Genomic DNA, 26,681 nt, shown 5'->3' on the forward strand with positions numbered 1-26,681 from the left:
TAATCAGCCAATCATGTGGCAGCAAGTCAATGCATAAATCATATAGACATGGTCCAGAGGTTCAGACCAAACATCAGAACGAGGAATAAATGTGATCAAAGTGACATTGACTATGGAATGACTGTTGATGCCACAGGGAGCAGTTTGAAGCTGTTGATCTCCGGGATTTTCACACACAACAGTCTTCAGACAGGGGTTTCCAACATTTTTTTATGCCATGAACCAACACCATTAAGCAAGGGGTCTGTGGACTCCAGGTTGTGAACTCCTGCTCTAGAGTTTATAGCGAATGGTATGAAAAGCAGAAAACATCCATTGAGCAGCAGTTTGGTGAGTGAAAACGCCTTGTAATTGAAAGATGTCAGAGGAAAATGGTGAGACTGGTTCAAGTGTTTATTCTCCTCCATAGACTGCCTAACCTGCTGAGTACCTCCAGATTTTGTATGTTTTCCTCTGGTTCAAGCTGACACATATGTGACAGTAGCTCAAAAAACCTCACATTACAACAGTGCCATGGATGGACTACAGAGGCAAAGACTTCAAACATACACTCAGTGGCCATTTCATTTTGTGCAGGACATACCTAATAAAGCAGCCACTGAGTGCACACAGTGATTGATAATGAATGAAACAGGCACTCGTTTCTTTTCTTTTTTATAAAGCTGAATATAAAATTTATCACAGACTTTTTCATTTGGGAGATAAAATCCCAGTGTGTACTTGATGATTAAATAAAATTAAGAACTTAAGAGACTTTACAACTTTAATAGAAAGCCCAATCTATTTTTTAGTTGTTTGCTGTCATGCTACTAGCAGTGTTGAAATTTGTTATTCACACATGGATTGTAACGCACAGCTGCATTATCCAGCGGATAACATCCTCAATGCAGAATATTTGCTAAGTACAAAAATAGACTGAACAACTTTTATTTTCCAACTATCTGGCTTACTCTCTTTTCTTTTGTCTTTGAAATTTGCAGTAAAGTAACTAAGTTCAAACCATTCTTCCATCCTCCATGACAAATCTGATGAGAATGGATATGGAACGTTGAAAGGATAATATAAACTTGGTTTTACACATCTGTCATGGATGGAACAGTAAGTCTGATTATATTGCATTATTGCTAGCCACCACTCAGTCTTGCAATCTATGACATTTGTGGGGTTCCTAATCTCTAGAACTTCCTGAGAGCAGAGAAGCACTGCGTTAATTCATCTAGTAAATCTGCTCTGAACTTGAGCAGATTCCATGGGTGAGAATTCACCGAATTAAACCTGCTTTACCTAATATAACCCACAAAAATGTTTTGACAACTTTGTAAGCAATCTCTTCAAAGATTTCTTGCCATAAACAACATGTACTGCAGCTTCTTCTGCAGCTCAGCATAAGTTTCATTTTACCCTTCCCAGCACAAAAAATACTTCAGCACTCTCTGATTCTCCTGTCTGGAGTCTGCTTCAGGCTGTTTGTTCAATTTTTTTTATGTTACAGAGTCATCATTGGATCTACATTCCAAATGATTACATGCATTTCTACTAATTACAATGGATTAATTTACTTCTAAAGATTTTCAGGTGAGAAGCCAATTCAAAGTAATTACATATTTACAATGTGATGCATTTCAGTTTGGGGAAAATAACTTTAAAACATTCACAGCACCTGTTTTCTGCTAGTGAACCAAACTAACCCCATATTGATATCAACAAACAACTGCTGCATTAAATGCTGCTTCAAAATCCTTTTGAAATAAAATTCAAATGTTGAGTCTCTATTTTAATATAATGTATATACCTTTTGGACAATCAAGACCCGCAAGTTATCAGACACTTTTCTCTTTTACTCACTCTCCCTGTCACTGCTACACATTTTCACAGCACATACATTTGCCAAGTCTATTTTTCTTAAATACTGGAATACGACACTATTGTTCAATTTCTGGAATAATGGAGAACAAACTCCCTCTTAGAGTACTAATTCCCACTCAACTCCTGTTCCTGAAGTTATTGCCATGCCTCCAGTGGATACAGCAGGCAAATTTCCTCCACAACTGCAGCTAACGCCACTAGAATCCTCAGTCAGATTGAAACTCTGAAGAAGCTACTGATCTCCATTCCCATGTGTGTCTGAGTAAGAATCATACATTTTATTGTTAGTACTGAGTTGAATGGCACCAATTCTGCATTCTAATTAGGAAATTTCACGCTATTCTATCAACAGCCATTGAATAAAACGTCATCCAGTTTTCCACATAAGTGTCTTTCGATGAACCTGATAATGCCATTATATAGCAGAACATTAATATGGCACCAAAAGATACACTGACAATCCAAATTGAATCTCTATTCCATTTTATACTGTGCATGATATACTATTTCACCAACCCTGCAAATCTCTAAATATTATGAAGCACCACTCACTAAATCTATTTACCACAATGGAACTGTGCACCAACCCGTGTATTATTTGGTGGAAGCTTCTTTAACTCTTTCTATGTGCGAAACAAATTACTTTCTATGCTTTTATCTGAGAAATATGTGAAAATACAAATTATACATGTAATGCCCTGGTTAAGATTTCTACTGCAATGCTATATTTTATTTTAGCAGTTTTCTGCAAAAGCAATGCATCCTGCTAGTAAGAATTTTTTGACTTTGGTTAAATATCACAAACCAACTTAATTTGAATTTCTCGACTGGTAGTCATATAATAGTTGCAAATGCGTTTTCTTCATTTAATAACAAGTTAAATGGCAAATCAATAATTTACAAACACCACATTATCAACAAACATTATTTTCAATTATCCAGTCAATTTTGAAGACTACCACTTTGTTTGCTTCAAAATTACCTTCAGTTGCTTCCTGACACGATCTATAAAGAACTTCCAGCAATTCTCTCTAGTGTCCATCAAACCCTGTCCTTTGACTTCATTCCGTACACCACTGATGATATTTTCCACTTCATCGTCAGGGAACAGGTCGGGAATTTCACCTGGGTGTGTAGAGATAGGAATTGGATGAATAGGGAATAAGGAGAGGGGGATGGTGGAGATGTTAGTTATATGAAAAGCAGAACTGAATGGTGATCAAAACTGAAAATTAATGCAAGGAACACAGTGGAGTTCATTCAAGTATTGCACTGCCTGTTTCTCAATCAGCACAATTTATTTCTGGTGAAGTAAAGTTTTGTATTTACTCACAGTACTTCTTATTTTAAAATAAGTATGATCATAGTTCATACAGAGTGATAAAATGGAAATTTAATTTAATCTGCTGGGGTCATCGACTGTGTCTGGTGGTCCCAAAACTGCCTCCTCCACATTGGTGAGACCTGTCATAAATTGGGGGACCACTTCAACGAGCACCTCCGCTCTATCCACCAAAAGCGGAACATCACGTTAGCCAAACATTTTAATTCCTGTTCCTTTTCCCTTCCAATATGTTGGTCCATGACCTCCTCTTGTTCCATCATGAGGTCACCCTCAGGATGGAGGGCAACACCTTATATTCCATCTGGGCAGCCTCCAACCTGATGGCATGACTATTGATTTCTCTTTCCGGTCAATGAAAATTTCCTTCCCCTTTCTTCTATTCCCCACACTGGCCCCTTACCTCTTCTCACCTGCCAGTCACCTCCACCTGGGTCCCTTCCTACTTCCCTTCTTCTATAGTTCACTCTCATCTCTTATCAGATTCTTTCCCCTCCAGCCCTTCACCTTTCCTATCCACCTACTGCTTTCTACCTATCTTCCTTGCTTCCTCTCATTTTTTTAATCTGTCATCATCCCCTTTCCTTTCCAATCCTAAAGAAGGGTCTCAGCCCGAAACATCGACTATTTGTTCATTTCCATGGATCTGCCTGACCTGCTGAGTTCCTCCAGCATTTTGAGTGAGTTGCTTTGGATTTCCAACATCTGCAGAATTTCCTGTGTTTAAGTTAATTTATAATAACCTCTTGGTCAATGGGACTTTACAAATACGAGATTGGAGACAGGAAGCAAGTCACACAAATCATGTTGATATACACTCAGTGACCACTTTATTAGGGTCACCTGCTCATTAACGCAGTTATTTAATCAGCCAATCATATAACAGCAATGCAATGCAGAAAGGCAGGCAGACGCGGCCGCGAGGTTCAGTTGTTGTTCAGACCAACTATTGAAATGGGGAAGAATTGTGATCAAAGTGACTGGCTGTGGAATAATTGTTGGTACCACATGGGGTGGTTTGAGTATCTTAGAGTCCCAGTTGTGCGGGTGAAAATGCGCTTTTAATGAGACAGGTCAAAGGAGAATAACTGGAGTGGTTCACGTGACAATAAAATAGGATGAATAAGCAACAATTTAGGTTTCTCTGTATGTACTACTATCATAATATGCATGGCACATTAATTTCAGGAAAAGAAAAAGCTTCAAAGCTCTGCAAAATTCCACACAGTTACCCTTGCAGAAGGAAATAGTCATGTTCATGACCGGGCATATGCTGGATTTTGTGGAAGATATGGAATCATACAGTAGTACAACACAGAAATATGCCTTTTTGGTCCCAATGGTCCGTGCCAATCACAGCACTCGCTGATATTCCCAGTTGCTTGCATTCGGTGCATAACTCTCCAAACCCTTCTCCTCCATGTACCTAACCAATTAATTGTTAAATGTTGCAACTATACTCACTTTGACCACTTCTTCTGACAGCTTATTCCAGCTACTCACTAATCTCTATGTAAAGAAGTCACCCCTCTGGTATCTACATTCTCTAGTTTTGAGCTCCTATCTCTGGAGAAAAGACCATGGCTGCTCTGCCTATTCTTTCCCCTCATGATTTTATAAACTTGCATGAGGTCATCCCTCTGTATTCTGAGGAATAAAGATCCAATCTCTCCCGATAACTCAGGCCCTCTAGTCCAGGCAGCATCCTGATAAATTTCTCCTGCATCCTTTCTATCTTGACAATGTCTTTCCTGTAACAGGCTGACTAAAACGGTACACAATACTCCGAGTTCAGCCTCATCAATGACTTGTATAACTGCAACATAATGTCTCTACCCCTAAACTTGTTGCCCTGAACAATGATGCCCAGCATACTAAAAACTTTATTCACCATCCTATCTACTTGCATGGCCACTTTCAGCAAGCTATGCACTTGTACTACTAGGTCTCCTGTTTTCACACACTCATCAATACTGTATACCTTGCTTTCACTGTCTGAAATGTATCACATCACACTTTCCAAACTGAAATCTATTTGGCACTTCTCAGCATCTTCCTAACCGAACAGGATCTCTTTTCAGTGCATTTTAATCTACTTCACTATCAACAAGACCCCCATATTTAGTATAATCAGCAAAATTGCAATGAACATTCATGGATCGTTTGCATAAAAATGAATAACAGACATCCAAACACTGACCACTGGGGAATTCCACTAAACCAGGGCTCTAGGTCCATAGGAGATCTTGTCAAAGACCTTATCAGGACAACATCTACTGTCGTACTTTTATCTATCCCCTTAGTAAATTCTTAAAAGAACGCCAAGAAGTATATCAGAGATGGGCTGCCAGGCACAAAATAATGCTGTCTCTTCCTGATCAGGTCTTGATTATCCAAGTGATGGCAGAACGTGCCCCTTAGAGTTTCCTCATTAACTTTACTAAAGTCAGGCTCACTAGCCTGTACTTGCTACCCTTGTTGAACAATTGAAAAACATTAGCTATGCTCAAGTCTTCCAGATCTTTGCCAGTGGCTAAAAAATATCTTTACAAGGGCTTCCACTATTTCTTCCCTAGCCTCCTATGAGATTTAGATGCACATGGTCAGACTGTGGTGATGACCCACCTTATCGCCCTGAAGGCTGCAGAGCTACAAGACCTCACTACTTATTATCTGCATTTCTTCAGCGTGCATGACATTCTCCTTAGTAAACACTAAGGAGAAATAGATGTTAAAAATCTCAGCCTTCTCCTGCAGTTCCACATGTAGGCAAGCCTGATGTTCTTTCAGAGGACACGGTCTCTCTCCAGTTACTCTTTTAATATAACTTAGGAGTCCCTTGCAATTATCTTTAAATCTACCTCCTACACTTCACTCTGCCCTCCTAATTTCACTCTTAAGTCTGGTCTTAAAATTTTGATATATGTCAAGGGAATCATTTGCATTCAGCTGTCCAAACATGATGTATAGTTCTATTTCTCCTCATCAGAGCTTCAATATTTCTCATCAGAGTTCCCTGAACTTTACACGCTCAGTGGTATTTTATTAGGCACTTCCTGTACCTATTAAAGTACCACTAAGTACATGTTCATCGTCTTCGGCTGCTGTAGCACATAAGCTTCAAAGTTTGACTTGTTGTGCATTCAGAGGTGCACAGCACTGTTGTAGTGTGAGGTTATTTGAGCTACTGTTGCCTTCAAGTCCGCTTGAACCAGACCAACCATTCTCTTCTGACCTCTTTCATTAGCAAGACATTTTCGTTCACAAAACTGTCACTCACTGGAAGCTTTTTGCTTTTCGCACCATTGTCTATAAACTCTTGAGACTGTTGTGCATGAAAAACTCAGGAGATCGGCACTTTCTGAGATACTCAAACCACCCCATCTGGCAACAACAATCATTCTACTGTCAAAGTAACTTAAATCACATTTCAACTCAGACAATTGAGTAAGTTTGGTATGGGTCCCCAAATCCTAAGAACTTTCTACAGGGGCACAATTGAGACCATCCTGACTGGCTGCATCACTGCCTGGTATGGGAACTGTAGAGAGTGGTGCAGACAGCCTAGCACATCTGTAGTTGTGAACTTCCCATGATTCAGGCCATTTACAAAGACAGGTGTGTAAAAAGAACCCACAGGATCATTGGAGACCCGAGTCACCCCTACCACAATCTATTCCAGCTGCTACCACCCAGGAAACAGTAATGCAGCATAAAAGCCAGGACCAACAGGCTCTGGGACAGCTTCTTCCACCAGGCCATCAGACTGATTAACTCACATTGATTTGAGTGTACTCTATGTTACATTGACTGTTCTATTTATTATGTTATTATAAATTACTATGATTGCACATTGCACATTTAGATGGAGACATAACGTAAATATATTTACTCCTCATGTATGTGAAGGATGTAAGAAATAAAATCAATTCAATTCTTCTACATTCTGATATTTGGTCTGAACAACATTTGAACCATTTGTTCAGCATGCTTTTATGCTTTTATGCATTGAGTTTTTGGCTCATTAGATATTTGTATTAATGAGTAAATGTACAGATGAACTTAATAAAGTAGCCACTAAGTGTATGTTTACCCTACAAATGCTGCTCCTGGGCTCTTGATATAACCCCTTTAAATGTTCTTCACTTGCCAAAGGATCCTTTGCCTCTAAATGCAGCCAGCCAAACAAGCCAGTTGGACAAGACCATAAGATACAGGAGCAGAATTAGGCTTCTTGGCCCATTGAGTGTTCTCCACTGTTCCATGATGACTGATTTACGATCCCTCTCAATCCCATTCTCCTGCCTCCTCTCCCTGTAGCCTTTGATGGCCTTACTAATTAAGAATCTATCAACCTCTTCTTTAAATATACCCAATTACATGTCCTCCATTGCTGTCTGTGGCGATAAATTCTGCAGATTCATCACCTTCTGGCTAAAAAACTTCTCTTTACCTCTATTCTAAAGGGACATCTTTCTATCCTGAGACTGTGCCCTCTGGTCCTAGACTCTGCTACTATAGAAACATTCTCTCCACATCAACTCTTTCTTGATCTTTCAATATTTAATAGGTTTCAATGAGATCTCATCACAATTTTCTAAACTCCAGTGAGTTTAGGCCCTGAGCCATCAAATACTCCTGATAGGTTAACCCCTTCATTCCCAGAATCATTCTTGTGAAGCTCCTCCAGGCCCGCTAGAATGCCAGCATATCCATTTTTAGATAAGAGGCCCAAAACTGGTCACAATAATCTAAGTGCTATTTGACCAATATCTTAAAAACCTCAGCACTACATCGTTGGATTTTTACTCTAATCCTCTCGAAATGAATACTAACATTGCATTTGCCATCTTACCACTCACCCAGTCCATTTGCACCTCTACTTTGTGAATTTGTTCCCCTTTTCAAAAACAGCTTACACTTTTATTCCTTCATGCAAAATGCATGACCATACACTTCCCTATGCTATATTCCATCTGCCTCTTTTCCAATTCTCTTAATTCATCTAATTCCTTCTGTAGTATTTCTGCTTTGTCAACATTAACTGCCCCTCCAACTATCTTCATATTGTCACACACTTGGCCACAAAGCCATCAATTTTGTAATCCAAATCATTAAAAATACCCAAAAAGAAACCATCCCAATACCGAACCCTGCTGAACACCAACAGTCATTCGGCAGCCAACCAGAAAAGGCGCCCTTTATTCCCACACTTTGCCTTGTGCCAGTCAACCAATCTTAAATCCATGCTGCCTAATGCCCTCAATGTTGGGCCCTGTTCAGGTTCAGGACTTCAACATGTGGACCTGTTCTAACTTTTGTCGTAACTATTTGAAAATGATAAAATTATGGTTACTGGATCCAAAGATCTCCAAACTGCTCTTAACAAATTTCACAATATATGTCAGTGATATCAAACCTGATTCTGATACTTCAATTACTTGGTGTGCCTCGTTCTCAAAAAGGGAAAACAGTATTGTTTCTTCCCAAGTAGGCTCCTTTATACATTGTGTGAGGAAAATTTCCTGGCAAATTCCACCCCATTCAGGTGTTGTGGATTCTGGGTGGCCCAGTCAATACAGAGAAAATTAAAATCTCCTAATAGCACTCCTACTATTCTCACAACTACATGCAATTCCTTGACACATCTGTTCCTCAAACTCTCACTGACTATTGTGGGGTTTATCATATAGCCTCTATCAATGTGAACTTTCCCTTCTTATCTCTATGTTCTACCCAGTAGCTTCATTGGGTGATCCCTCAAGAATATCCTCTCTAAGCATTGCTGTAATGCCCTCTCTTTTCAAAAGGTTAACATTCCATCCCAACTCTTAAAGATCCACTGTCACATCTTAAGCATTGTATCCCAAAACACTTAGCTGCCATTTCTGCCCTTCCTCAGACAGAGTTCTATTATGGCCACAACATACTAGCCCCCCCTCCCCCGGAGGCAATTAAGTACATCATCCTTACCTGTTAAGGTACATGCTTTAATACAGATGCAATTTATAACAGTGGTCTTATCTGCCTTTTTACTGTAAACCCTGGTTGCTAGATTTATTCTAGATATTGCTAGATATATATGTATCCCTGTGGCAAAATATAGATTAAAACATCACAAACTCATGGTCAACGTAGTATCTTAGTTTTGAATGAGGGTGCCAGAGAGAATTTTATCTTTTTTTTTTACCCATTTTGGGATTCATATTTTTTCTTTTGTCTTGCCAGTTAGTTGGTTCAGTTGATATGAAGCACTAAGAGCGTTTACTCATGATGCTGCGATTATTTTGTGTGTAGAACAGGCTTGATGGACCATCAAGCATTTCTGAAACAAATCATTTTTTTAATAAAAAGCAGCAGGAAAGGGAAACTATTTTCAATGTATGCAATTGAAATTTGAAAATTCCCATCTTTTCTGTATCAGGATTCCATGGGCGGCTAATGAAATTCAGTCTCCAATGTATTTTAAGGAAAAAGTGTTGAGCTGTATGGAAACCATCTTTAGCTAAAGTGTGGCTATTTACTCTGGCAGATAGCAAATTCAATGTGTCTCTTTGAATGTGCATGTATTTCTAATGCTGCTGAGCTAAAGAAGTCAATTTGAATGCATTCTTAGCATTTGTTTGATGTGGTATTTTAAAGTTGTTTTAGATATGGATCCTCATCTGAAAATACTACTCTTTAAGTCATTCTGGTAACTTAATTGAGAGAATATTTTGCTCTTTGAGAAAAGGTTGTTGCCTTAGAGATGGAGAGATCTGAGCCAGAAAGTGGCCTTTCAGCCCACTGTATCTAGGCTGACCCCAAACATCCATTTTACAGTAATCCTACACTAATCCATTTTGTTCTCACATTCCCATCAACTTCCCCACACTCAGAATCAGCTTCAATATCACTGCCGTATATTATGAGATTTGTTGTTTTGTGGCAACAGTACATTGGAATACATAATAACAGAGGAGAAAAAAAAAACTATAATTTACAGTAAGTACTGTGAGTGTGTGTGTGTGTGTGTGTGTGTGTGTGTGTGTGTGTGTGTGTGAATTAATTAAATAAGTAGTGCTAAAAGAGAAGAAAAATAGTGAGGTAATGTTCACGGATTCATTGTTCATTCAGAAATCTGATGGCAGAGGGGAAGAAGCTGTTCCTGAAATGTTAGTGTGTGACTTCAGGCTCCTGAAACTCCTCCTTGATGGTAGCAATCAGAAGAGGACTTGTCTTGGGTGATAGGAGTCCTTAATGATGGATACCACCTTTTTGAAGGTATCCTAGATGCAGCCGGGGGTGTGGGGGGGGGGGGTGGGGTTTGGTGGAATCAATACCCTTGATGGAGCTGGCAACCTCGAGAGATTGAAAATCTTACTGCTGCAGTTAGAGATCGACTTTCCAAAATGTGGGCATGGAATGGCACGGTTGGTGTTCTTGATGGTGCTATAACAGTGATCAAGTGTATTGGCTCCTCTGGTTATATAGGTGATAATGTCAGTGGTTGCTGTTTCCAAACTTCTTCAAGGTGGCTTGGTTGAAATCCCCTGCAATGCTCGGGAAGCTGTCAGAGTATACTGTTTCATGCTTGCTGATTACAGGAGCTGATTGCTCCTCCAGTGCCTACTTGACATTTGTCTGAGGTGGAATGTACCAGCACAATGCTATAAACTCCTTAGGCAGATAAAAGGGATAACATTTGACTGCTGGATGTACCAGGTTAATTGAGCATGATTGAGACTGAACTGCCATGTCTGTGCACCAGGCAGCATCTATAGGAAGAAGTACAGTCGACATTTCGGGCCGAAACCCTTTGTAAGGACTAACTGAAAGAAGAGATAGTAAGAGATTTGAAAGTGGGAGGGGGAGGGGGAGATCCAAAATGAGAGGAGAAGGCAGGAGGGAGAGGGATGAAGCTAACAGCTGGAAAGTTGATTGGCAAAAGGGATGCAGAAGTGGAGAAGAAAAAGTGTCATGTGACGGGAGGCCTAGGGAGAAAGAAAGGGGGAGTGGAGCATCATAGGGAGATGGAGAGCGGGGGGGGGGGGAGAGAGAGAAGAGAGAGAGAAGAGAGAGAGAGAGAGAAGAGAGAAGAGAGAAGAGAGAAGAGAGAAGAGAGAAGAGAGAAGAGAGAGAGAGAGAGAGAGAGAGAGAGAGAGAGAGAGAGAGAGAGAGACAACAAATAAATAAATAGATAAAGGGTGGGGTAAGAAGGGGAGGAGGGGCATTAATGGAAGTTAGAGAAATCAATGTTCATACCATCAGGTTGGAGGCTACCGAGAAAGAATATAAGGTGTTGTTCCACCAACCTGAGTGTGGTGGCCTCCTCTACTGACAAGATGAAGCCACACTCAGGTTGGAGGAACAACACCTTATATACCAGCTGGGTAGCCTCCAACCTGATGGCATGAACATTGACTTCTCTAACTTCCGTTAATGCCCCTCCTCCCCTTATTACTCCACCCCTTATCTATCTATCTATCTATTTATTTATTTATTAATTAGTTCTTCTCTTTTTTCCCTCTGTTTTTTCTCTCTCTGTCCCTCTCACAATCACTCTTTGCCTGTTCTCCATCTCCCTCTGGTGCTTCCCTCCCCCTTTCTTTCTCCCTAGGCCTTCCATCCTATGATCATTTCCCTTTTCCAGCTGTGTATCCCTTTTGCCAATCACCTTTCCAGCTCTTAGCTTCACCCTTCCCCCTCCTGCCTTCTCCTATCATTTCAGACTTCCCCCTCCCCCTCTCACTTTCAAATCTCTTACTATCTCTTCTTTCAATTCGTCCCAACGAAGGGTCTCGGCCCGAAACGTAGACTGTACTTCTTCCTATAGATGCTGCCTGACCTGCTGCGTTCCACCAGCATTTTGTGTATGCTATAAGAAGACTCCTCGTCATTTTATTGGAGATAGTATTTACATTCACAGTGAGTTGGGTTTCCCAACCGTCAATAAACTGGGCAGCTGAAAGTACGAAAAGAATACCAGAATTCACGAAGGTTAAGTGCTTATATGGCAGTTCTTTGTAAGCCAGAATAGCATAGAATGCTTTCACCAGATCTAATATGCTCTACAACATTCATACTGACAAATCTGCTTCACATCACTGTATTCCAAAATTTCACAACTGACCTTGTGATGGATCCTTTTCTTGCAATATAAAAGTAGACATTAAAAAAATATAGTCTCCAATCCTGCTTCCATCACTACCTTCTTCTGGTCTAATCATCCTGTTACTTTATTGCATTTTGAGATACACAGACATTTGAGGTTCATTACCACAATTCAATCTTCCCCTGCAAGGTTTATCTTTAGACATCCTCCAATATTTTTCAACTTTGCACCACTTCAATCATAATGACCTTCTCTATTGAGTTCAATGAAGCCTTTTCCCAAATATAGTCTAAAAATATGTAATGGTTTCACTTGAACTACCTTTGTGTCAGGCTTTAACACTGAACAATTTATTAAGTATCAGATGTAAATAATTCAGGTGAACATTTTATATTTTTGTCTGTTATACAATATACAAGCTTACTTACCTGATGCCAGCAGGTCATTCACTAGTACCAGAAACTTTTCATCAGCAACTTGAGCATCAGTCATTAAGAAAACAGTGCCAATATTCTTGACTCCAGCTTTTAAGCACAGGTTAGCAAGGTCAACCTGGAAAGGAAGAAGACAGTCTATTGCAGTAATTACAATTTACTTTACTGACCTATCTTAAAGAAAAATCTGAAGAGTCTCTGCGTGTGTATATATAGATACACACACACACACACACACACACACACACACACACACACACATACACCTCCCAGCTTCCCACTTACTTGGGGTCACTTAACACCTTCAGCTTGTACTCCTTTCCCTCCCCCCACTTTCTTTTTCTGGCCTTTGCCCCCTTCCTTTCCTGTCCTGATGAATGGCCTCAGTCCAAAATGACGACTGTTTACTCCCTTTCATAGATGCTGCCTAACTTGCTGAGTTCCTCCAGGATTTTGAACCCTTTGCTCAAGATTTCCAGCATCTGCAGAATCTTGTGTTTATGTATACTTCTGTGAGTTGTCTCCTTACAACTTCTGGAAGCATACTCTTATAGCAATTAATTTTATTTACTGGGAAGGTGAATATACACCATAAGATATAGGAGCAGAAGTAGGCCATTCGACCCATCAAGTTAGATCCATCATTCAATCATGGGCTGATCCAATTCTTCCAGTCATCCCCACTCCCCTGCTTTCACCCCCATACTTTTTGATGCCCTGGCTAATCAAGAACCTATCCATCTCTGCTTTAAATACACCCAATGACTTGGCCTCCACAGCCGCTCGTGACAACAAATTCCACAGATTTACCACCCTCTGACTAAAGTAATTTCTCTGCATCTCAGTTCCGAAAGGACTTGCTCCAATCGTGAAGTTGTGCCCTCTTGTCCATGGGAAATAACTTTGCCATATCTAACTTTGCAATACACGCCCAACTAGTAATGATATTCAATGATCCAAAAATATACTATTAGCGTTTGATATCTAAAGATTATTGCAAAGTTAGAATTCCCATTATGTTCTTCAAATGGTGCCTCAAGATCTTTTAAAATCACCTGTATAATAATATTCAGAGCCTTGTTATATCACCTAATCAGAAATTCAGTAAAATTACCGAAGTAGAACCTGCTCAGTAATGCACTGAAATATCTTCTCTATGGTTGTTGAGAGGTTACAGTGAAGAAAACATATTGACATACTACTTCATAGATGAAGTAAAATGTAGAGTAGATAATAGAGGCTAACATGAAGTAGAGTGATAACACGAATTAGCAACAAGGAGTAGGTTTACAAAAAAATAATGAAGTACAGTGTTTCTGGCAGACTTGCTGAAAATTTTATGCTGGGAATTTGATACGCAACAGCTGCAATATTTTGCTCTTGTGCACAAAAGATAACACCTACCATCATGGATTACATAGTATATGCAGTACATTAGTGAGAAATGGGTACTGACAATAACAAATTGAGGGATTCATCTGTCATTGAAAATGACCAGAATAAATTTTCAAATCTAAATAATGACACTTGTTTGAAAATGCGTTAATAACTGCTTCGATATACACCCACATTCAAGTCATTTGGCAACATACATAGAGAAAATTTTGACAGTGTTAAGATGAATCAGGGTAAGATCTGATGCCATTCAGTATTCCAGTTCAGTTTAACAATATTTCTCACTATGCAAATGACTGACATATATGACCATAATACACCATCCATTGTAACAATTACAATATATCATAATGTAATGGTATAATTCTACTTAATTTACTATCTTTTACTTTAACTCTCATAGTAAGATCACTGTCAGAAATGGGATTCATATTCATCAGCAACTGAGAGTAATCACAATGCCATTATGATCCAGAGTAACTGAGATCTGTTAAATATGGTAGGTATGTAAGTGCAGAAATAAATGAGGTTAGCTTTACAAAGCTAAGCCCATGTTAACAAAGGATTTCTAAGTGTTTGTTTCTCATTGCTCTTTCTTGCGATTCTTTCTACAATGCACCCACATTGCTTCGGAATATCTGGGAAATGGATTTTCTCACAAGTGCCTTAAACAGTAGTCCCTTTCATATCTAATTAATGCAACATATTTAATATATACTACTTTGCTAGAGATATACATGACAAAACACCTCAAGTCTTCTTTATGGACTAACCCACAAGCTCCTTACAGGCAGCAGCAAGAACTGAACCTTTGTCACTGGCACTGCAATAGCATTACACTAACCACCACGCTACCGGACATCAAAAATGGTCAATTTAACATCTACCTGAGCATATCCTTATAAACTTCTAAAAGCAACGGTGTAAAATCTGAATTAAATCATCAAATATTAAGAGAATTAATTTGCAGTAACAGAACAGTTCAAGTAATTTATTTATGTTGGGTGCAGACTTGAAGGGACTCAGCCCAAAACGTCTACTGTTTACTCTTTTTTTTCATAGATGCTGCCTGGACTGCTGAGTTCCTCCAGCATTTTGTGTGCGTTGTCATTGAATTAGTATATTATTACCACATGTGCTGAGGCACAGTACAGTTGTGCATGTGACATCCATACAGATCATTTCACTTTGCGCATTGAGGTACTTGAAGGGAAAGGCAATAACAATCTGCAGGATATGGTGTTACGGCTACAGAGAAAGTGCTATGTGGGCGGACAATAAGATGCAAGATGACGATGATGGAACTTGTGAGGTCAAAGGTCCACCTTTTCGTACAAGGGGTCAGCTCAATAATAGTGGGATAGAAGCTGCCTTACAGGCTTTTGTTCCTTCTGTGTGATGAAAGGGTGGAGAGGATGGAATGTTGGAAAGATTTTTGCTTACATCGGATGCTTTTCTGAGGCAGTAAGAATAGCAGACAGAGATTTAGACAGAGAATGCCGACTATAATAAAGACTGAATTATCAGGGGTCTTCTTACATTCTCAAACAGGGGAAGAATAAAGGATTAATACAGGGGTCCTATTAACTTGTAGTTCTTCTCCCACCCAGCTACCTCCCATTGTCTCTTCCTTCACATTTTTTTACTGACAACCAAAAGGTTATGAATTAATAGATTTTATAACTCTTTCATACTGCACTCTAGTAATTCTTATTAAGAATAGGTGCTTCAGATAGGTCCAAGGATTGAGACAAGATCGAAAAGAGCACCTAAGCTTCTTTGTTTTGTTTTTAAAAACACTGTACTCTTTATTTAAAATAATTGGCTGTCTGCATCCAAGAGTACTTGATAAAAGCGGTAGTGGCAAAGCCTCATTCCTTATCTTTCCTCCTTCAAGGCCACCACCTTTGAAGAAACTTTTAATCTTGCATAATATTACTTCAAGTAACCTGGTAGAAGATACTGTTTGATCTTGTTCTTGTGCAAAATCACAGAACATTTTGCTTTATCAACACTGCTGCAAAATGTTTTGCTGAAGCTGAAGACTGTTAGGTTGAATTTAGGGGGATAAAGTTGGAGGAGAAGGCAGAAAGTGCCTCTATGGAAGTTTGAGACATGGAGATATTATGGAAGGAATCAGATATGAGCGAATGTCTTTGTGAATTAAAGCAATGATAACTGTCTTTAAGTTGACTTTTGAATAAGAGATAAACTAGTTGATTCATCAAAATTGTCAATTTGATTTTCTGTTTTCTTGGATTAAAAGTGAAGTACTTGTGCTTGTGAAGTACAACATGACTTAAAGTTAGCTCGTCTAACACACAACTTTCGGAAATTTTCATTCCCTCCCCTCTGATCGGGCAGATGATACAAAAGCTTGGAAGCACATAACAACAGGCTCCAGTGCAGCTTCCATCTCATTGTTATTAGAACCTTGAAAGGGCCTCTCATATGCTAAAAGACGAATTCTTGAATCAACATTCCTTCTTTTGCATTTTGTATACCTGTGTAACACTCTATTGTGTGTTCTCTTCTTATTTAAATTATCTCAATGTATTAATGTATCAATTGGTACGTTTAGATGGCAGGCAAACAAAAGCCTTTCACTGTATCTCAGTGCAGTGACAATAAAAAAATCTAATTCCAATTGTAGATCTGTCCTTCTTGGTGTTTAAGGCTTGAACTTCAAGTTTATAACTCCTTGTTAAAATTTTGGGGAGAAAAAAGGGGTTTTCTGCTGCAAAGGGATGATCAAAGTAGTTCAGCATCCACTTCAGTTAATTGGGTTGCAGTTGTTCCTTTTAAAAGCAACGATGACACCTTACTTACTTCACTCTGGAAATGAAATGCCATAAAAAATGAAAGAATGAAACTCTGCAACTTCATTAATGCCCGTTGTACATCAGATTGACATGCAGTACAGGGCTGGAATTAGTCACAAACCTGAAAAATGACAGCAGGTTATTGATGATTCAGAAATTGCAGTAATTACATGCCACTGAGTGAATGTGAAATTTTCAGAGCCATTTAACCTCACTGTTTCAATATCTACATGTATAGTTAACAAGAGCTCATTGGAAATGGGAGAGCTATATATCAGCATTGAAACATAAGTTTACAAAGCTAAAATGTGCACTTTTCCCATCAATCATACCACTGACAGTCCTCTTGCTTTGTATTCATCCCATACTTTGCTACCCATATCCTAATGCAAACCCACCATCCTGAGGTAATTTGCTATTATATGAGGGAAAGTTAAGGAGAGTGGGCTCAGATCACTCAAATGAGAGGTGATCTCAGTGAAACATACACAATTAGCACTAAACGCAAGAGAAAGAATGTTTTCCCGAGCTGGAGAACCAATTCTTTCAGTCCCAAAATTCAGTTCAACCCTTCAGGACTTTTTTTTCACCCAGAGGATAAGGATTCCTTTGAATTCTCTCCCTGGAATGCTGTGGATGCTCAGTGGCCGAGTTTATTCAAGACAGAGATCGATGGATTATGGATATTAAGGGAATTGAGTGAGATGCTGTTTGTTCAGGAAAACAGCATTGAAGGCAAAAAGACAATACTAATATAATTAAATGACTGTGAAATCACAAGGAACTGAGTAGTTCACTCCTGCTCCTATTTCTCAAATCGACTCCTTAGAATTACCCTGCACACTGTGAATGTGTTACAGTTAGTGAATAAGCATTGCTATTGCAAATTGCAAATCGTACCTGCATTGGGATGCATTTCAAAAACACAATAAATTAACTGGGAATAAACCAACTGGTGGTCTTTTTCACATTTCCTGGAAAACTATCTACATCACCTCTTCATCGATATAAACTGCATATGCAAAGTCATTTCAATTGAGTTTTGAATCATTTTGAGTATATTTCAAGGCAAGTTCAATACAAAAGTTCAAGTTATAGCTAACAGGGAACACTATTTTAAACTTGCAATTTAAACATAAACAGCAGGTAGGAAGTGTGGAAAAAATTAACTTCAGCAAACTGTACTGTGAATATTTTGAGTCAGTGGACTGGACAATGTTCAGGGATTCATCTTCATATCTGAATGAATACTCACCAGCTGTCAGCTACTTCATCAAAACCTGTGTGCATGAGTGTGTGCCTTCAAGAACATACCAGCATACCATAAGACCATAGAAGCAGAATTAGTCCATTGGCCCATCAAGTCTGCTCTGCCATTTCATCATGGCTGATGCAATTTTCCTTTCAGCCCCAATCTCCTGCCTTCTCCCTGTATCCTTTTATGCCCCGATCAATCTTTGCCTTAGATATATATAAAGACTTGGCTTCCACAGCTGCCTATGGTAAAGAATTCCACAGATTCACCACTCTCTGGCTAAAGAAATTCCTTCTCATTTCCATTCTAAAAGGACACCCTTCTATTGTGAGACTGTGATCTCTGGTTTTAGACTCTCCCACCACAGGAACCATTCTCTCCACCTCCACTCTATCAAGGCCTTTCACCGTCTGATAGGTTTCGATGTGGTCACTCCACATTCTTCTGAATTCTAGTGAATACAAGCCCAGAGGCATCAGATGTTCTTCATATGACAAGCTATTCAATCCTGGAATCATTTTCGTGAACCTCTTTTGAACACTCTCCAGTTTCAGCACATCCTTTCTAAGGGCCCAAACCTTCTCACAATACTCCAAGTGATACCTCACCAGTGCTTAATAAAATTTCAGCATTACATCCTTGAAATCCATTACATACCTAAACCAAAAGCCATGGATGAACCAGAAGATTCATATTCTACTGAGGGATGGATCTGTGGCTTTCAAAACCAGTGATCCAGAACTATACAAGTAGTTCAGGTACAGCCTATGGAAAGCAATTTTAAGGGAGAACAAATAATTCCAATTGAGGTTAAACGGAATCAAATATAATTCTGGGGTGCCTCGAGGCAACTCGTGTGGCAGCAGAACTCTCAATGGATATGATTAAATATTCTCATTTCAGCCTGATTCAGCTAAAAAGCACAACTGCTTCCAAGGTCAGTACAGTCAACAAAGATGTCTCAATGTGTTTAAATGAACTATCACTGCTTAAACCCGATGGACACAATGCCGATTGTGGACGAATTCCTCCTCAGATTCCACACAGGAAACCCGGCTGCAGGTCGGGGATACAAGTGCATTGAAGGAAACAGGGTTTTAAAACTCTCAATACCGACTACCTTGCTGGCAAATGAGCAGTCTCTGGTGAATAAAATTCTTTATTTATTATTATCATGTTATTTATTTACTATGTATTGCATTGAACTGCTGCTGCTAAGTTAACAAATTTCACAACACATGCTGGTGGTAAGAAAACTGATTCTGATTCCAGATGCCCTGGCAGGGTTTGCAGGCCATTACTCCCTACAAAGCAAAAGCTAGCATCATGAAGGGCTGTGATGCTTCACTCCCAAATGAACTCCATGAACTTTATGCATGCTTTGAAATAGAGAATAAAAGTACAGTCGGCTCTCCTTATCTGCAGGTTCCGCATGCACGGATTCAACCAACCGCGGATCAGGAAAACCCGGAAGTTCTCTCTCCAGCACCCGTTGTTTGAGCTTGTACAGACTATTTGTTTCTTGTCATTAAACAATACAGTATAGCAACTACCTACATAGCATTTACATTGTATTAGGTACTGTAAGTCATCTAGAGATGATTTAAAAGTACCGGCAGTCCCCGGGTTATGAACGAGTTTCGTTCCTGAGTCCGTCTTTAAGTCAGATTTGAAGTCGGAACAGGTCCGTATGGTATTATTTAGCGTCAGTTAGTCAAACGTTTGTATTAGTTTATAGTATATATTTTACCCTTCTATGCATATAAAACACTTAGGAAACGTATGTATTTCAATAATTAAACCACTGCGTTGTTTAGTAATAATTGTAGCTTTCATCGGGGCAGGGCCTTTCACATGCTCCATTAAAATTGTTCCAATCGTTGACCGACTGTAGCCTAACGCTTTTCCAATGACCGATGGCGTTTCACCTCTTTCCAATCGCTTTATTACTTCCACTTTATTTTCAGTCATGATGGTGATTATTTTCGTAAACAGTAACACTGCAGATTCAGAGCTATACCACCAGGTCCTAATGTCCACCGCTCTGAGACTGGTTAAATAAGGTCCGGGGTTCCACTGGGTCCTAAAGACTATCACACTGAGACAGGTTAAATAAGGAACTTGAGCATTTGTGTTTTTTGGTATCCGTGGGGAGTCCCGGAACCAATCCCCCGCGGATAAGAAGGGCCGACTGTATATTTATGCAAATCCCTGCAGCATCTGGTGACTCTGTGACCTCTGTCACGGATGCTGGCATCAGAACATCTTTCGAAAGGGTAAACCCTCACAAGACATCAGGCACCTGGTAAGTCTCCGAAAACGTATCGTTAGATCCTGAAAATCTGTGCCAACCAACTGTCTGGATGTTAAGGGATATCTTCAATCTCTCGCTGCTGTAGTTGGAAGTCCCACCTGCTTCAAAAGGCTGGCAATCATACCAGTGTGAAAGAAGAGTAGGGTGAGTTGCCTCAATAACGTTTGCACAGCGGCAGTCACATCAACTGTGATGAAGTATTTTGATTGGATGGTCTTGGCTAGAATCAGCTGCTGCCTACACAAGGACTAGGATCCACTTCAATAGTCTACAGCAGAAACAATCTCCCTGGCCAAGGATCACCAGGACAATTGTAATATGTTTGTACGTCAGGCTGCTGTTTGTTGACTACAATTGGCCTTCCTTATCTGCGGGGGATTGGTTCCAAGACTCCCCGTGGATACCAAAAAACGCAGATGCTCAAGTTCCTTATTTACACTGTCTCAGTGTGGTAGTCTTTAGGACCCAGCAGAACCCCAGACTTTATTTAACATGTCTCAGTGCGGTGGACATTAGGACCCGGCGGTGTAGCTCTGAATCCGCAGTGTTTCTGTCTACGAAAATAATCATGATTGAAAATAAGGTGGAAGTCATAAAGCAATCGGAAAGAGGTGAAACGCCATTGGTCATTGGAAAAGTGTTAGGCTACAGTCGGTCAACGATCCGAACAATTTGAATGGAGCATGTGAAAGGCCCTGCCCCGATGAAAGCTACAATTATTACTAAACAACGCAGTGGTTTAACTATTGAAATACAGGCAGTCCCCGGGTTACGTTTGAGTTCCATTCCTGAGTCCGTCTTTAAGTCGGGTCTGTAGTAAGGTCGGAACAATTTCATCCTGTATTATTTAGAATCAGATAGTCAAACGTTTGTTTATAAAACACTTATGCATATAAAACACTTAAGAAACGTATGTATTCCAATAATTAAACCACTACATTGCTTAGTAATAATTGTAGCTTTCATCGGGGCAGGGCCTTTCACATGCTCCATTATTCTCACTTTATCCTTTAAAATTGTTCCGATCGTTGACCAACTGTAGCCTAATGCTTTTCCAATTTCTGATGGCGTTTTACCTCTTTCCAAACGCTTTATACTTCCATTTTATTTTCAATCATGATCGCTTCCCGTCAATGTAACAGAAACACTGCGGGCGGCGGGTCCCAATCTCTGCCAGCTCCTGAGGTCCGCTGGGCCCTAAGGACCACCGCACTGAGACAGGCTAAATGGAACAAGTTGGGGCTGTGCTGGGTTTGGGTACTTGATCATCCACAATATTCCGCATGGGAATTTAAACTGGAGGTGACAGTGTTTTTTTTTATGAGGTCAAGTTGTGAGCTCAACATCAACCTGGCATGGATGGCACGGGAGTCATTGGATCAATATCAACGCAGCATGGGAGCGGTCTGTCACTGGATCGAACTCTGGAACTTCCATTCTCGAGCCAGGCGCTGATCTCACTCCGCCACCAGCCAACTGAAACGGTGGGGGGGGGGGGGGGGGTCAGGGTGAATCTTACTAAGAAAAATTTAAGCCAAATACAAAGTTAAACACTCAACACAATGTCAATGGCAATGACTTAAAATGGCGGACGGCTTTCTCCTTCCTCGGTTTGTAAGTACGAGTTGTCTATAAGTCGGACATTCGTAACTCAGGGTCTACCTATATGTATATTTCTTTAGTGTTTTATTATGCATAGAAAGGTAAAATATGTAAAGGTAAAATACTAAGAAAAACGTTTGACTAACTGACGCTAAATAATACTGGATGTACCTGTTCCAGCTGCAAATCAGACTTAAAGACAGACTCAGGAATGGAACTCATTCATAACCTGGGGACTGCCTGTACTTTAAAGTCATCTCTAGATTACTTATAACACCTAATACAATGTAAATGCTATGTAAATAGTTGTTATACTGTATTGTTTAGGGAATAATGACAAGAAAAACAACGAGTGCTGGAGAGAGAACTTCCAGGTTTTCTCGCTCCGCGGGTGGTTGAATCCGCGCATGCGGAATCCGCGGATAAGGAGGGCCAACTGTATAACTCAGCATTCAACACAATCTTACCCTCATTTCTAGTCAATAAGCTCCAAAACCTGGGCCTCTGTAACTCCCTCTGCAACTGGATCCTTGACTTCCTCACTGGGAAATCACGGTCCACGCAGATTAGAAATAACATCTCCACTTCAACACTGGCGTATTTCAAAGATGCATGTTTAACCCACCGCTCTACTCTCTGTACACCCATGACTGTGTGGCTAGGCACAGCTCAAATGCCATCAATAAATCTGCTGATGACACACCTATTTTTTGGCAGAGATTCGGATGGTGACACCGAGTAGTAGAGGAGCAAGTCAGATCAACTGGTTGGGTGGTGCTGCAGCAACAACTTTGCACTCAGCATCAGTAAGACCAAAGAACTGATTGTAAACTTCAGGACAGGTAAGTCAAGAGAGCGCACACCGGTGCTCATTGAGGGATCAGTCGTGGATGAGCTGTTTCAACATCTCTGAGGATCTATCCTGGGCCTATCATATTGATGTAATTACAAAGAAGGCTTGACAGCAGCTATATTTCATTAGGAGTCTAAGGAGAAGTGGTATATCACCAAAGACAATCACAAGTTTCTACAGATGTACTGTAGAGTACATGTTAACTGGTTACATCACCACCTGTTATGGAGAGGACACTGCACAGGATTGGAAAAAGCTACAGATACAAATTCAGCCAGCCTCACCAGCATCCAGGATACCTTCTAAAGCCCATACCTCAAAAAGGGAACACTCGTCATTAAGGACCCCATCACCCAGGACAAGCCTTCTTCTCATTGCTGCCATCAAAGAGGTGGTACAGGAGCACCAAGATACACACTCAACATTTCAGGAACAGCAACTTACCCTCCACATCGGAGTTCAGAATAGACAATGATCCCATGAACACTACACTTCACTATTTTCCCTCTCTTTTTGCACTACTTATTTAATTAAAATTTTATATACTTATTGTAATTTATAGTTTTTATTATTATGTATTGCTCCATACTGCTGCTGCAAAACAACATACTTCACAATGTATGCCAGTGATATTAAATTTGATTCTGACCTGAACCAAAACATGTACAGCCAAATGTAATTTTAGATTACAAACACAACTGTACAGAACAAATATGTGCTCTAAATCAGAATCTTAACTTCTGTTTCAATTAAAGTTTTGTAATTGAAATCTGCTTTACAAGGTATTAGCTTTCAGTTGCTCTCCAATCAGCTCACTCCTTGCCTGATGGTGTTGGTTTGTGCTGTGATTCAGAGTTAACCAGAGCCACTCAATACTTAGATCAAGTGGATACTCAATGAGCTTTAGCTAATTGTTTAATCACACAGATCAGATGCATTAAATACTGGTTATTCCCCTCTAATCAGATGTACAAATCTATTTCTCTTATAATAGAATGACTGGTTGAACATCAAAACTTTATAAGAAATATCAGCAGTTTGGTATGGAGGGCAGAGCGTAGTCATAATGGCGCTAATGACGACTTCTTTGCTTGCATCTTCAGAAACAGCTCTATTTCCATCTTTGATATCTCTTTTTTCCCCTTTCAGGGTTCTTTTGAAGACCCTGACCTGGAGTTACAATCTGACTTTGGTTCCTTGCGGGAATGGGACCGGCTCTCAGGGCCTCACGACCGGCTGCTTTTTGATATCCCAAAGGTGCAGCCTGGAAGACTAGCGTGCCTTCGGGATGCCGGATTTTCGGGGCTCTGGAGACGGGCGGATTCAACGCTGATGCCACCGACTGAGGCGTCACCAGGAGAACACGGGACATCAGAAGCAGCGGGCTCTGCACCCAGAGACCTGAGCTCTTTGGTCACAGAGCTCAGAAGAAGCAATGCAACAGACTTTTAGCACCATAAATCAGCCAGCTGTTGGTTATGTCTCCCCTCTCACAGTGAAACAGGGACACCTCTTTTTCCCTGTGGTATGTTGAATTACTAGATAAACAAGTAGTCTTTGGGATAGCGCAAGTCTGTGTCTTTATTGATGCTTCGCTGCACGCTTGAGTGTTCGGTGGGGGGGTGCTGATGCTTTTTAGCTGGTGGGGGAGGGATGGGAGGTCGTTGCCTTGCTACTGCTTGTGCATGGGAGGGGGGGAGCTGGTGGGGGCTTTGGGGCTCTAACATTTAACTGTCATTCATTCTTTGGGACACTCCATTGGTTTCATGGATGTTTGCAAAGAAAAGCAATTCAGGATGCATATTGTATACATTTCTCTGATATTAAATGTACCTATTGAAATACTTGTCTATCCCCATATTACTACCAATAGCTTTGGTATTTCCATGTACACACGAACCTGTTGGTAGCTTTCTTCAGTGTTTCTTCCACTGGGTGGAACACATGGTGTCCAGTAGGTGTGAGTGAAATTGCAGAGATTCCCCCTTACAGTTACAATATTAGAGCGGAGCCAAGCAATTCTTCATTGATTTCATTGGAGGAAAATCTTTGAGAGAACTATGGTAAGTATTAACATTTGGAAACAATATACTAAAGATACTTCCCCTGCACCAAGCCTTGTGAATGACTGCCAATCCAGCACATCATGTCCCAACAGAATTGCTTACATTTCAACAATCCACTTATTCTTATAAAACTTAGTAAATATGGGCACAGTCAACCCAATTACCCCTTGTTGACAGTCCTATCATTCAAAATGTCAGTCTGGTGAATCTTCGTACAATTCCCTCTCTGACAATATTGTGGCAAGCATTTGGTCCAGATGAGGAAGCTCGTTGAACTCAACAACTGTTTCATTGTGATAAACACAAAACAGAGCAGGTACCATGACCCAGAGAGTGAACCCAACCAGTCTCACACTGAGGGGGAGAGCCTTTATGGTGAAAATAAAATATGATCATATGAAATTCAATTCCATCATTAAACTGTGAATTTCAATTCTGAATTCTTTGGCTGCAGATAAGATATGAATTGATCAGCTCATGGATATATTTTATCTTCAATACAGTCAACAATATTCCTGTTCTTGTTTTAACTTTTATTAGGTTGAAGTACTTAGAAGGTTGATTAACAGCTAGATTTTGCAATAGCTACAAGTCAACAATATTCTCAGTTGAAATATCAGAAACGCAGAGTGCAATTTATCAGCTATAAGTATGATTTGAAGAGACACAAAAACAAGCTTCAGAAGGTTTCAGCAACACAGTAGACATGAAGCAATGAAGAGAACATATTCAACTTTGTTATCCTTTAGGGAAAGAAGACCTTTACTTTTCAATATACAAGTTGAGCACCCCTTATCCGAAATGTTTAGGGCCAGAACGGTTTCAGATTTTGGATGTTTTAAATCAAGGCTGTTTAGTTCAAATAAAGTTACCTTTGACTGCAGTGTCTTTATTTTAGCGCTGCGTGTAGCGCTACACCGCTACAACGTGTTTTTTATCGCTATTAATATACATCACCACTGCCAATGCCTGACACCCGCCAGTGCGCGCTTTCTTTTAATTCTTCGATCCAAGGTAGGCTAACTATGGAGTAACCTTCAACCCAACGTCTTTTTTTCGGAGTTCAAAATGTTTTTGTTGCATGCAGAAATGTAATTTCGTTTTCTCTGCAGGAGTTCATCAATTTCATAAATGCAACACATTATAGTTTGTTTATACATAGCATAAAGGCAAAAAAAACGTTGTATGCAGTGTTATTTCATTTTAAATTTCAAACGGGTTTTGCGGCTCCCAGTGTTTTCTTTTCTGTGGGAAACGGGTCCAAGTGGCTCTTTCAGTGGTAAAGGTTGCTGACCCCTGCCCTAGACATATACCAATTTTTTGGGTAAGTGTTACAAATATATTCCATACCATTAAAATAATGAAAATATAATGTGTGCAGGGTAACAAAAGCAGCTCAGCAGCATCAGTTGAATATCTGAATCAGATGTTGAACAACAGCAAACAACATCAAGCTTTCAGTCTCCAGCTATTAAAATGTTACAGTACACTGGATTTGCATTTTACTTTTTTTCAGGTTTTATTTAAGGTATAAAAAACAAAAGATTAAATTTAGTTACCGGTATATGTAATGAAAACTGAAAAAAGTCAACATTTTATTTTCAAACTATTAATAAGAAGAAAGCTCGGTAGTGCCTC

General features: G+C 39.9%; 1 protein-coding gene across 2 annotated transcripts in view; it reads right to left on the reverse strand.

Moving 5' to 3' along the window:
- dnah9 (dynein, axonemal, heavy chain 9) overlaps positions 1–26,681 on the reverse strand; it is a 527,557-nt gene that overhangs the window by 268,391 nt on the left and 232,485 nt on the right. For both annotated transcript variants that reach the window (XM_059948782.1, XM_059948781.1), the window contains 2 exons: positions 12,731–12,854; positions 2,849–2,991 (listed from right to left, as the gene is read on the reverse strand). In XM_059948782.1, the coding sequence (XP_059804765.1) occupies positions 2,849–2,991; positions 12,731–12,854 (267 nt within the window). The remainder of the gene's footprint in view (positions 1–2,848; positions 2,992–12,730; positions 12,855–26,681) is intronic.

This window comes from Hypanus sabinus, chromosome 23 (assembly GCF_030144855.1).
Source record: "Hypanus sabinus isolate sHypSab1 chromosome 23, sHypSab1.hap1, whole genome shotgun sequence".
Lineage (NCBI taxonomy): Eukaryota > Metazoa > Chordata > Chondrichthyes > Myliobatiformes > Dasyatidae > Hypanus > Hypanus sabinus.